Below are 13,415 nucleotides of genomic sequence, written 5' to 3'. Positions count from 1 at the left end.
TGTGTAAATCAAAAGCTGTTTGTGTTTCTCTTGTCAGCGTGAACTCTTTTCAGATAACCCTGCTATCCTAGCCGGGATACTTAAAACCTACGCATTGTGCTACTTACAAGAGTAATGTTATATCATTATAATAAATTTAGTGCACTGATACATATAAAGTTAAAAAAGTAAAGTGAGATAAAAGTCTAAGCGTATTTAGTTAATGGTTTTTATTTATTGATTGTTATAGTGAGTGGATGACACATTTATTTGTCAGATCTTTATCGTCTTTAACTTTCTTTTAACTAGTAAAAAAACACGGGTGTTTTAGGACTCCAATAATTCTTCATTAAACTTTAAAATACATAAACACTTTATAAATTTTTTCTCCAAATTAATAAGCTTCTAGTTCTCAGTCAATTGAGCTTATTGCCAAAATTTAGTCTGTTATAATTTTACGATAAGTTATCCAAAAAGTAGGCCTACACATTCACATAAAAATGTGTATTTTTTACATTAAAACTGCATTTAAGTAATACATTATTTACTTAGTTTATTTTTTTTTTTATTTTACTTGAATCATGTTAAGTCTACTGCTCACCTCAATAAGCAGATCCTTACTGAGGGGTCTGGAGGAGTTGACCCTTTCCACCACAGAGTCAGAGCCAGAGTACTCTAGTGTGGTGCCTCCGTATAGAATCACCTTGCGGAACATACTGACTATGGAGTTGCCGTTGAGAATATACTCTCCCGTCTCTCCGTCCATCAGTGCTGAACACACACACAGCTTCATGCAAACGTACAGTTCATTTGATAGTTTTAATATCAGATCAACAACCTTTAACCCATCTATTCCAGCTTACTGGCTAAAATCTTATTATATACGCTATCAAGAACCAATTGGAGAACTAGCTTAATGCGGAATGATCTTACTGCAGGTTTTATACTGTAGGTGAATATAAATACCAGTACTATAAATTATGAAAATCTGTTTGTGTGAGATAAAAATGAATACCCTAAAAAACTGTTGAGATTATAAGATCACACTTTATAAAAAAAAGTGTAACTTAGTTGATTAATAGGTCCTGGTACTTAATTGTAATGTTTAAATTACCCACTAACTGTATTCAAGCAAGACTATGAAAAATACAGTTTAATATACGTGTACTAAACTTTGAACGAATCATTATTTCTACGCAATTTTAAAAGTGGGTATTGAACTCCTTGGGGATTTAACTTTTAAGTGTGGAGTACATATGAATTTACATGCATTTCCAAATATGTGTTTTATTTGGCATTTAAACCATAGTTGAAATACAAAATCTTTTTGATTCTATCAGCTTTAGAGCTCTTCACACCGTTACCTAGGTAGTTGTCATCCTTGTAAGACCCTCGGAAGCCGTGTTGCCTCACGTCCAAGTTGGATGATCCAGCTGGTATCCGGACAACCCTGGTATATCCGTACTGAGATGTGTTGTAACTGCCGGATACCAGCTGACAGCTTGAGTTGTTCCCTCCACACTCCATACAGTAATCTAGGGATACAAACATTGTCATTTATTATGGTTAATAAAACATTAACAATGAAAGAAACCTGAACAGTGGTTGTGGCCAAATCAAACGATACAGATGATATCAGTGAAAATTCAGTAGAATTCAATACTTACAAATAAAGATTATAGAGGACGGTACTGGACTTAAAAGAGATTATAATAAATAAAATACAGAAAAATATTTAGAGTTACTTTTTAACTATTTATAGATCTTTAGGCCTAAGACTGCATTGCTGTCTGTATTTTAGCCAACTATTTATTTAGCTGATACAATGAATAATGGAGTAATGGCACAAGTTTTTACGGTTTTTTTAAACGAATGAAATCTTGAAACTGAAACTTTGAAAAGTAGGTGGTTTCAATCATTTCCTTTTGGTTTTGACACATCACTTGTGTGAAACCATTCATAAAGCTTAAAAACCCAAATATTCATTTGAAAAATTATGTAAGAATCTCCATTATTTAGACACTGAAGTAGAGCAGTCATACCTAACTCTTTGTTGGAGCCCAGGACATGATCGCAGCCAGCTGCTCTGCAGATGCCGTTAACACAGATATCGTAAGTGTCTGGACTACAGACTGTTCCATCAATGACCTTTTCCTTAAGAAGATAGTAGGCACTAGAGTGAGCCACACGGCAATACAACTTGCATCTGTCTGCTGGTCCAACTGCAATTATTGTAAATAATTCACCATAAGAAAATTTTATTAGATAGCTCTGAATTTTTTTTTTTTTTTGCTACAACGCTACAACGCCATAAGGTGGATGTTAACTCTTCATGAAATTTGCTAAGAGGCCATTTTATAGTCAGTTTTATTGATTTATTTAGAATAAATAAAAATCTTGAAATATGAAATGGGAAATAGCACAAATTCTCTTCAATCAGTATTGATAGAACTTAAAATAAAATACTATAGTCTGTTTTAAAACCCTTAAATCGTTAAATAAAAGCAATCCTTATTTAATTTACATGGTACACACCTTTGACTTTTAAGATGAATTGATGACTAAAACATTTGCAAAACTAAAGGTATAGGCTACTTAACTTGTATAGGCCTACAGGAAGAGTGAGTGCTAAATTCCTACTTCCTATCTACTCGAGCTGGAAACTCTCGACTGGAAGCGACCAAACGAGGTACCGGTAGTTCAAATTTGAGACCAAGACCTTGATCCTTACTTCATTCACAACTACTCTAGTTTTAGTCTCATCATCAAATTAGTTAAAAGGGCAAAATGAGGAAAAACAACGCTCCCACCAAGAATAAATTGTGTGTTTTAAGTTTTTCTAGGATGTATGCAATTCTCTCTTGCAAAGGCCCCTCTATAGTGTGCAAGAGTTGGTAGAGGAACCTCTCATGCCGGGATGAAATTTCCGCCACAGCCTTAGTATTTATGTGTTGTAAATATATGTTTTTATTATATAGTATAAAAAATTTGACGCTATCTATCCGTAACCATGGTCAAAGATAAAGAAGACAAGTATCCCAGTAAGTATCCAAGTGAGTAAGTGTTTAACTATTTAAATCCATTGCCAGATGACAGATGTGTTTGCAGAAAAGTATTAAGCAGTAAAAAGTAAAAAGTGTACATTAGTGGAACAGGGAGTTACCAGAAAGCTATACACATTTGCGCAAGGCCAGCAGCGGTTGTTCATCAGTTTAGCCACAGTGATTACATTTCAGGTTTGCTAGCTGATTCATTGGTCTGTTTAAGACTACCACAGTTTACCAAATAATGTCCTTAATAGCCCCTAATATTGACGTCATCTATCACTTAATCTCTCTATTGTTCAGTCACACCCGCATGCAGCATTCTCATAAATTTGGTCACTTCTGCAAACAAGACCAATGAAAAACCTGGACCAGTAGGCCTACACTCTATACAAAACGTTGTAATAATTTTGGAAATGTTAACGGTCACCTACAAATTCCCTTCACTCTTTAAAGTTTTTACGTTCAAACATCTTACTTCATTCCACCCGTCAACTAGCGATGGACAATAGCGTTTGGTGCCTCAATCACAGAACAAGATTCATACTTGAAGGAAGCAAAAGATTTCCTTATAGTTTTTTGTACCTACCATGACGAGACTAATTGTCACATAAGTGAAGTAACAGGATACAACAGAAGTGGACGAAACTAAGTAGGCCTATACGGTGCTGGTCTCAGATTTGAACTAGTTCGCTTGGCCGCGACGGAGCTCCAAGGGAACCTTAATCTACCGACAACCCTCCTAATATCCCATTTTCTTGGGAAGACCAGAATAAAAAATAACCAAACTAAACTTACTTCCACCATATTTAGGAACCCACTTGACATCTTTTGGAACTCCTGGAATGTTGAGGTTGTTGTAGTTGTGAGCGGCACATTGCTCTTCTCTAAAACAAACGCATATATCAGGATGGAAATATAAGATTTACATTAATATTTAATCATCCTGAAAGGAACACTTTTCCAATACGTAACTACGTTCCTTGATAACTTTTCAACCAGGAGTTTACTTAAATTTAGATGCTGAAGTGAGATTATAGAAAAAGTCAAATAATCTAAGATTCCTTCCTGGAGAGTAGTGCATTTTTCTCTTCAACAATTACATCTCAACCTCAGTCTAAGAAAATCAGTTTGTTTTTTTGTCTTCACGATTCCATGAAATCCACACCAGGATGAGAAAGGCTAGCATTTTTTTAATGCCTGAATAAAACACCATGTAGGCCTAATTATTGTGTATGAAGTAATTGACAAAGTATAAAAAATATAGGTATCAAAATTCTGAATCATTGATGTGAACATTAAAACAGAATGTGTTCTTATGACTAAGTGTTTTACCTGAAGTCCTGGCTGCCAAGAGGACACTCATGGTGGTTACAGGACTTGTATTTGACTCTTCTGCCGATGCAATACTTTCCCCCATTGGCAGGAGCCGGGCTGTTGCAGTCTCGGAACGCTTGTTTCACACCCCCACCACACGAGCGGGAACACTCTCCCCACCTGCATTATGTTATAAGCTAAGCTTCAATATTAGGCTACTAATAAAATATTATTTTTTCTTAAAATGCTATTCACAATAGAACTAGTGTATAGGTTGTTTTTGTTCAGTTGGTGGGCTACGGTACATGGTTGTTCCTGGTCAAGTCAAACAAAGTCAGAAACTGAATTTTAAACTAAAAAACTATAAATGAGATACAGCTATTACTCACAAAGATAGCTATTTGTAAGTGAAGTTTTCATTATGTTTCTCTCAATAAACAATACCAATTTATCAACGGGGTTTAAAGTAACTCTCGTTTAGCAGTCTAAATTGTTTTTAAAAACTAAGATCCAAGTTAAACATGTGGGAACAAAGGGTAAAAAACGTTTGTGAAAGTAGGAAATAATACACAAATATTATGTTTTTCCTTCATTGATTTAGAAAATTAAGAAAATTCTCTAGGCCTATCTAAATATTAAATAGAGGTGAATTTAATGTAGATGACCTCGTCTCTTACCCCTGCCAATCGCCCCATCCCCCGTTGATGGGTTTGAGTGCCATCGGGTCATGAGGCACACACTCCCCACGCTGGCACCACTGGTGTACCCCACAGGGAGTGCCATCGGCCCATGGCATGTGCTGGGTGCGACATCCCTCCTCTTCCCCCACATCAGTAGTGCACCACAGAGGCTTGCAGATCGGCTAAAACAGAATTTATATCTTCATACTTAGGTACTGAGATTGTTGCTGATAACGACAAGACTAGTAAAATCTAAAAATCTTGTCCTCACATGGATTATAAGTTAAATGTGTTCTGTAGGCCTAAAATACCCATAAACCTCCTTAAAGAATTCAAAAACCTTTGTAGGCCTACTTGTCATGGTTTTTTGTTGCGACATTGATCAACAATCAATTTTCATAACTTAAGCCTAACTTGTTTATGTATATTTTATAAAGCCTTATCAAAACCTACATAAGTTAGGCCTACTAAAATATTTGAGCGTTGAGCCTAAATAATATTTACCCTATGTAATAGCTTAACTTAACCCTCTGAGTGTTATTTGTCGCTGCAGCGACTCACAAACACTGTTTACGGCGAAGGCTCTATGACTGACAAAATCGGATTGAACTGGATCGAGTTAGGTATCGTTTTATTTTACAGATTCTAAGCTTTCTCCCGAGGTCTGTCTCTCGGCCGATATGTTCTCTGAGCCGATCATAATTGTAGCAGACAGCTGACGTGCGTATTTGTAAACAGCTAGGTTAACCTCTGACCGATGACTGATGTGTTTTATTACGTTTATCATTGTTTTAGTGTTAAAAATCAAAAGTAGTGATATACGTGGTGCATTATAAGAAGATTTAAGTGATTTTGAAGGGCTGGTTGATGGTCCTGAAGAAGTAGGTAGTGATATTGATGTAAATTATCAGCCAGATTCCTAGCTATGGTTAGGCTATGCATTCTTAGCTAAACGCTATGTACTGAAATCTGTTTTTCACTCATAACTTATTTATTTGATAACTTACCTCACTATCTTACTAATATTATAAATCTGAAAGTTTGTGAGTTTGTGTGTATGTTTGTGTGTATGTTTGTGTGTGTGTTGCTCAATCACGCATAAACTACTGGACGGATTGGGCTGAAATTTGGCATGCTGATAGCTCACATTCCTGATTAACATTAAAGCATATTCTTATCTCAAAAACCCTTTCGGGCTCCGCCCCAGTGGCTCTGTAGTTCCCCATGTTAATCTTATGATTTTTCATATTTAAAAGGAATAAATGAATCTTAACAGCTGTCTCAATTAAACAAGTTGGTTCTGTTCTATGATGTTCAACAGCATAAAAGTTACAAGGATTACCAACAGGGTGCAGCACTATTAATTTTTTTTAAATTTATGACAACAGCTAATTTCCAACCAAAAGGTGAGTGAGCGTAGCGAACGAACTTCAACCTTGAGGCGAGTTAGCGTAGCGAACGAGCTTACCTGAAGGCAAGTGAGCGCAGCGAACGAGCTCCAACCTAAAGGTGAGTGAGCGTAGCGAACGAACTTCATATGATTATATATTTGTAATCCTCATAAAATTTAGAACAAAGTGGCTATTTTCAAATATTTATAGGCCTATAATTTATACAATTTCATTGAGCACGAACTTAATTTTTTTTTTTTGATAATTTTCCAAAATATTTTTTTTACCTAAAAATTTTTTTAATGTTCTTTATGTTTTATATAGGAATATTGAAGCCCATGATTTTTCAAACAAAATGGTATATAGAACAGTATAATTAACATTGTTTTTAAGCTTCTCAGATCCGTTTTAATAAAACCTTGCAAATGAGCAAAAAAATAGGCAGACATTAAGGCCAAAACAAGGGACACTCGGAGGGTTAAGTTAATAAAATAACACGATAATGGTTTAAAAATTTGTCTCGCCCACTAAGCTTAAATAAAGAAAGTTTAACTAGGGGTATCTTATCTTAACTTGACCAAAGCCCTACAATGTAGCCTATTATTCAAATAGGCATATTTAATATTCCTGCTAATAAGTGTTTAACTTACATACATTTCTTGTAAACCCAAGTTTATGCAGAGCATTAAAGATTCTTTGACCGGCTATATATTTTAGGGGAAATGTGCTACCAGTTACCGGAACCACAAAACATATTTTCAGGTCTGTTTACAAAATGTATAGGCCTTACTTAAGTTACCCACCAATAAGTAAAGAGTTTATTCTTGGTTTTGATATGTTTGCATAAATTTATGCTTAGTATGCCCTTACTTACCTAAAGAAACATTCGTTGCTGTTTATGCAGTATACACAGTCAATGACTATGTAAGTCGGTTAGGCTATCTTTCTTACCATAATCACTCCTACGACCACAAATTTCCATCCAATTTACTAAAAAGAAAAGGTACCTACAATCTACAATATAGTTTTTTTGTATTTAGAATTAATCACCCGAGGATTTATAGGTTAGAAATGGTCAGAACTCCGAATTCCAAAACAGAAAACAACAAACAACGAAACAAAACAACATGAACACTGAACAATAGACAGACAGCAGTGCAACTGCAACAGCTGATCTGCAGTCAGTGTTGCCACTCCAGTCGTGTGTTTGGAGAAATTTTCAGCGACTTGAAGCTGGCCCGCCCATTCCAGCACCCTTTTTAGCGAATTTCCCTATATAGTACCTATTATCTATTACCGTAGGTCTCATGGTAAGACCTAGGCCCGGGACCGATTTACTTTTTCATTTTGATGTCCCCAGAGGCCAAAAACACCATTCGTATATATATATATATATATATATATATATATGCGTGTGTGTCCATCCGCACGATAACTTGAGTAATTTTTGTCCGATTTTGATGAAATTTAGTTTAAAGGTGTAAGGCGGGATAAACTTGAATGAGTTCGCGAACCAGCATGATCGGACCATGGGAACGGGGTTTTACGGGGGGTTTTAGGCTATGGGGTAGAAATTGGGTTTTCTCAATTTTGACCCCTAAAACACAAAATTTCCCAATTCATCTCTAGACCATATTAAAGAGCTTAAAAAACAAATTATTTAGTATATCAAAGTGTTTTTGTACGGTTATTGGTAACGGATAAAATTCAAAAAATTGTAAATGAAAAATGTCCATGTTATTCTTATGAGGAATATTGAAAATGTTGTAGTTTGTTTGTTTATGGATATATTTAGACCAATCTTGGAAAATTTATTAATTTTATACTAAGCTATTAATATTATACTAAAACACACTTTATTAGTTTTAGTTTCCTTGTGGCAGCAAACCTAGGTACTCGTTAAACCTAATGTTATTTAAATAGATTTAATTGAAAATCATTCAGATGGAAATTCGCTTAGTCGGCAGGTTTGCTGCGGCGGGGGTATTTTAATGTATTATGATATAATCAATTGTAGTTGGGCGGGCCTGAATCACGGCTGGCACGCCCATTTCAGCTACCGATCAATAACTCATGCCAAAAAACTGTGCTGAAAGTGTGCTCACAGGAATCATTAATAAAATAGTGAGCCGCCCCCGTTATTAAACAAATAACCCCTAATTGGTCAGGGTGATAAAATGACCCAGAAATTATTGCTTTATTAAAAATCATGAAACGTGATCGCTCCGCTTAACTAGCTTTCAGTTCTACGAAAGCAATCCTAGTTAAAATAGTGCTTAGTAAAACATAAAAATCCAAACAAAATGAACGTATGGTACCTATAAAGAGGTTCATTTTAGTGTGAATGTAACAAATGTATGTAGTATGTAGCTTGAAGCAAAATTAAAAGTAGTCGAGGTGAACTTGCTGCACTACTGTATAGAGATGGCGCCTACAATGTGGCGGCTGCAATATCGGTACTGCTACTACTTTGCGTGCATGTGAGTGAAAGCGTTCTAGTAAGCCGGTCCTGTTCGTAGAGCGATCGTCAGAGGTAAATAAAATTAGCTTGTTTACTTCCTGGTTGCGTTCCTAGAGCTAAACTGTCTTAATTAATTGAAGTGTCTGCCAACTGCTTTTAGTAGCGGCAAGTTGGGATGATTAAAATACCAGCCGGTGTCATCTTTACATGTCGCGAGATTTTTTACTTTTTCCGTAAATATTGAACCAATTTAATTGTTTAAGCACGCACAAAATATTAAATTTTGGATAATTCTCAGAAATTGTTGGTATATTAATGGATTTCTAATATTTTCTCCTGAATGCATGAGTCCCTCTAAAATATACGACCTAACAGTGATCGAAACAGACGGGGTAACGTTGTATAGTCCACGTCCCCCGTATGCTGGCTGTACCCTACTGTGTATTGTAGACCCACTCACCATGTAGGAGCATATCTTGGACCCCGGGCCATAGACTAGCTCACACTGTCTGTCCTCTGAGAAGTCTTGCCCAGGCTGTTTGCGAGTGCTCGGGTCACCCAGCTGATTGGTGCCTGGTCTGTCTAGCAGACATTCTCCGTAGCCTCCTCTACAACAGAAAACACTTACACATCCAAACCTAGGTAATCATCCGACCTCCACAACAACACGCAATACATAACACATCCAAAACACAATCAAACCTACGTAACGGTCTAAGCGTTTTCTTAAATACAGACTTGAACAATGGTCTTAACTTTTTGAGCAGTGTGCTTCAAAAATGTATCAGAGTGATCGAAATATTGTGTCATGCTTTAAAAAAAACCCCTAAAAAAGCTATAATCTAGTGTTCCTATTCCTAAACAGAGGAACGGTGTTCACAATGACGGAGGTAATCAGGGATTCCAAAGGGAGCGGAGAATCTCTTACAGCGTTCTTAAAGGACAGATGCGCTGCCTGCATCGTAAACTCAAAACAGTGATGTTGTGTAGAGAAAAGTAACCAAGTCATCAGCATTGATCATATCTAGAGTGTCAAAGGTTTACATAGTGTTTGTTTTGTAAAAATACTTATGTGCCTATGCAATAAGAGGCTCATCTTACAATAGCTCATCGTTAAAACTAGATTTTACACTCCAAATCAATTACAAGTACAAACTATCCCACTATCCCACCAATTACAAGTATTTACGAATGAAATATCACCCAATTGTTTAAACACAGCTTCACAGTTTAAAGCACAAACCAAGAAAGGATTGAAAACAAAAATGGAAAACATGTGTTCAGAATTACGTCAGGAGGCGATGAAATTATGTAAAAAGAAAACGAGTAAGGCCGGACAATAGGCAGTGTAGAGCGACTTTTTGCTTTAGATTCCTCGGGAGCGGATAAGAGAAACAACCACAGAGGCCGTACAAGGGAACCAGTCCGGGCTCGGACACGGCGATAACGACATTTTAATTGTAAATGTCAAATCACACATGCTTCTGATGTCTACAGGTTTTGAAATAGGTTGACAAATGAAGCTCCCAATGTTTATATGGAGAGACCAACAAAGGTTAGTGGGTTAGGTTACTTCATTGTGTAAGTTTCTGGTTGTAGTTTTATAAGGAGGTGGACGTTGATTCGTGTCACAGATGACTAATGTTATTTGACAAATTTGTCATACTATTAATTACTTTGTAAAGCTATTACCATAGATAAAACATTATGTTTTATCTATGCTATTACTGAAATCAAGGATACAGGATCAAAACTAGACATAAGGATGAGACAGAAAAATATATATCAGCCAACATTTTAGATTTGGTAGAATATTAAAAAAAAAATATACGGCAAGACTAGGGTTGCATAATATTTAAGATGGATGAAGCAAGAAAGACTTAAATCTGACCCTGAAGAGCAATTTGTGGTTAGGGTTAGAAGACTACTGAATTTTGTGAATGTCAAAATGTAGTCTGAGTCTGTAAATTAAACATCTGCAGGAATTAGAAAAAGTATTAAAAGTATTAGTGCCTAGAAAGGAAATGATAAAAGAGGCTTATCAGCACACTCGCATAATCGATTAGTTAAAGCATAGACCGTCAGCTGTGTTGCGGTTACCATTGGTTCTGGCGCACACCGCTGGGATCGCCACGGTAGTTACAGCGTACGCGCTACGTAAACTACAGCGGTGTGCGCCGGAACTTATGGTAACCATGGTAACCGCAGCACGGCTGACGGTCTATATTTAACTCTTTTTGTCTATGGTTAAAGCAAACTATTGTTATATAAATTATTAAGGTTAAAAAAATGTTCTCCTGATGTTTAAACACATATTTACATAAAACTTAGTACCTATGTGTTTGGACTGATGGGAAATATAATCTTACTAGTAGAAAGAAATATTTAAGTTTAAAAAAAGTTATTGACACGAAATGCAAATGTGCTGGCTTTTTAGTCCCTGCCTGCAAAACGCAGCTTTCAGGTATCAAAAGAAGTTCTAGAACCATTGATAATAAATTGGTGTGATGGAAATTGCTGAAATAAGCAATTTAGCAAATATTAAACTACTATAAAAAAATACAATTTAATCTAAAAATATTATTTTATTTCTCTACTCACTCAAGATATTCTGTGAGAAAATGTCTGCTGCACTCAGACCAAGCATAAGGGTCGGTGTTGTGGTCTAACATGCGAGACATGACCTTGTGCTGTACATGGCCCCTTCTGTATGGCTCACACTTGATGTCGTCGTCGTGGGGCATGTTCAACCTACAACAGAGCAAAATAAAACTCAATTATCTGTGAGTCCAGTACTAGTTTACACGTGTAATATTGCAGTTGTTACTATAAAAGCTACTGTAAGTGTTGTATCCATCAATCGACCATTAAACCTCCTGCGGTCGATGAAGCGAATGAACTGCGGAGAGCAAGCCGCGGGCCCGACGCCATAAAATGTCTGTAGCTCCATAAAGACAAAGAGTAAATCCAGCCACCGTTCTTGATACCGTCAAGAGTAATGCAAAGGAAGCACCTATACACTCGTATAACTGACCCGGTACGATATACCAAAACTTCATCAGCTGAGAAGTCTCACAGTGTGATATTTACCATCGTTGACGTCATAATAGCAAACTATGATGTCAATTAGCAGTAAGCAGTCATGTGGATATTGCGTGTACATCAGCAGAGAAACTTTAATTAAAGAAATATCAGAGTTATGCCAGGCAACTGTTAAATCACAAAGCCCCCCAACACACAATATATTAAGCAGCTGTTACCCTTTCCCAAATCATTATTAATTCCATCCAAACATACACAAACTCAAACTTGTTGTTTGCACAAAAACAGAAAAACAGTACTTTAAGTGTGTGTGGTTACTTACAGTATGTTTATACATTTATGATTGTCTACATTCATGATGATAATTTTGGAAGAATGGGGTGCAGTTTTTTTGGGGACTTTTGTAAACTCCAGCATAATCTTCGGGTCGTCTACAAAAAGGTTGCGAAGTTAATGTTCGTTCTGTACATGCATGAAGGTGTGAGTTGTTTGTATTGGGTTTTCAATTGCTAAAATACGTTGGCTACAAAAAAAAAAAAAAAAAAAACAGAAAATATTTCTTCAAGGTGTATAGCTTCCGTGTTCTCTGAGGTAGTACAGAGGTTATATGCAGTGTGTACTTACACATGGCCGAGTTCATGGGCGATGGTGTATGCTGCAGATAGCCCGTTGTCCTGCACCACAGCACAGCTAGAAGACTTGTCACACATGGTACCAAGCTCAGCCAGACCGAGCGTCTCACACTTGGCGTTGTTACTGTTGGGGTTGCGGCAGATGTTCTCTCTGAAACAAACATGATCAAATAAAAAGGTAACCAAAGTAAACGAGAAGAAAAGGAGATTGTGAGAATGGAAGTTTTGGTTTGGTAAGTAACTCTCATAGAATGAGAGAAAATTGGGGATTATGAGAAGAGGGAGGTTAAATCCCCATTCTACACGATAATGGAGAATGAGGCAGACATTTTACGGGAGGCAGAATAATAAAGCTAAATTTTGGGACGAGAAAATGAACGGTTGTAATCAAGAAACGAAAACTACTGGAAGATAAAACAAAGTAAGAGGAAGAGAAAGGGGCAAAAATTCGGATGAGAAGTTAGTATTTTACTTTTGCCTATGCAGGAAAATATGTGCATTTGTTTTAGATGCATCTATACTTCATTTACATTTGTTTTAAAATACATTGATCTTAGGATATCTTGAAAATAAACACTACTAGTTTAAGCATATAAATATCTAAAAATATGTATCTTACTTAATAAATTATAGTTTTGGTTTGATGTTTATGGTCTAACATAGTACCTATGTGACCTTTTAGATGAAGACAAGAGAGCGGATGAATCGAATCAAGCAAATTTCCATATAATCGACTTGCAGTTGATCTTATGTCAGCAATAACAGTCCAAGACTGTCGATTGGTTTTTGAAGTTTCTTCAAACATTTCAGATATGCACGATATATTCAAGTAATTTTTTAATGACTCTACAATCTTACAAAACGTCCAA

The 13,415-nt window shown here is 36.3% G+C and overlaps 1 protein-coding gene across 1 annotated transcript in view; it reads right to left on the bottom strand.

The window, feature by feature from the left end:
* LOC129005487 (A disintegrin and metalloproteinase with thrombospondin motifs 20-like) overlaps positions 1-13,415 on the bottom strand; it is a 208,643-nt gene that overhangs the window by 30,111 nt on the left and 165,117 nt on the right. Inside the window, exons 8-16 of the mRNA XM_054434389.1 lie at positions 12,539-12,697; positions 11,474-11,623; positions 9,333-9,480; positions 5,018-5,202; positions 4,359-4,520; positions 3,822-3,910; positions 2,022-2,201; positions 1,344-1,514; positions 581-750 (exon numbers count right to left, since the gene is read on the bottom strand). Coding sequence (XP_054290364.1) covers positions 581-750; positions 1,344-1,514; positions 2,022-2,201; positions 3,822-3,910; positions 4,359-4,520; positions 5,018-5,202; positions 9,333-9,480; positions 11,474-11,623; positions 12,539-12,697 — 1,414 coding nt within the window. The remainder of the gene's footprint in view (positions 1-580; positions 751-1,343; positions 1,515-2,021; positions 2,202-3,821; positions 3,911-4,358; positions 4,521-5,017; positions 5,203-9,332; positions 9,481-11,473; positions 11,624-12,538; positions 12,698-13,415) is intronic.

The sequence above is a fragment of the Macrosteles quadrilineatus genome, unplaced genomic scaffold (genome assembly GCF_028750875.1).
Source record: "Macrosteles quadrilineatus isolate MER2022 unplaced genomic scaffold, UCM_ALF_1.0 Scaffold_22__1_contigs__length_1958994, whole genome shotgun sequence".
In the NCBI taxonomy this organism is placed as follows: Eukaryota; Metazoa; Arthropoda; class Insecta; order Hemiptera; family Cicadellidae; genus Macrosteles; species Macrosteles quadrilineatus.
Note: the sequence above shows the minus strand (reverse complement) of the source record. Positions and strands in the feature narration are given on the sequence as shown.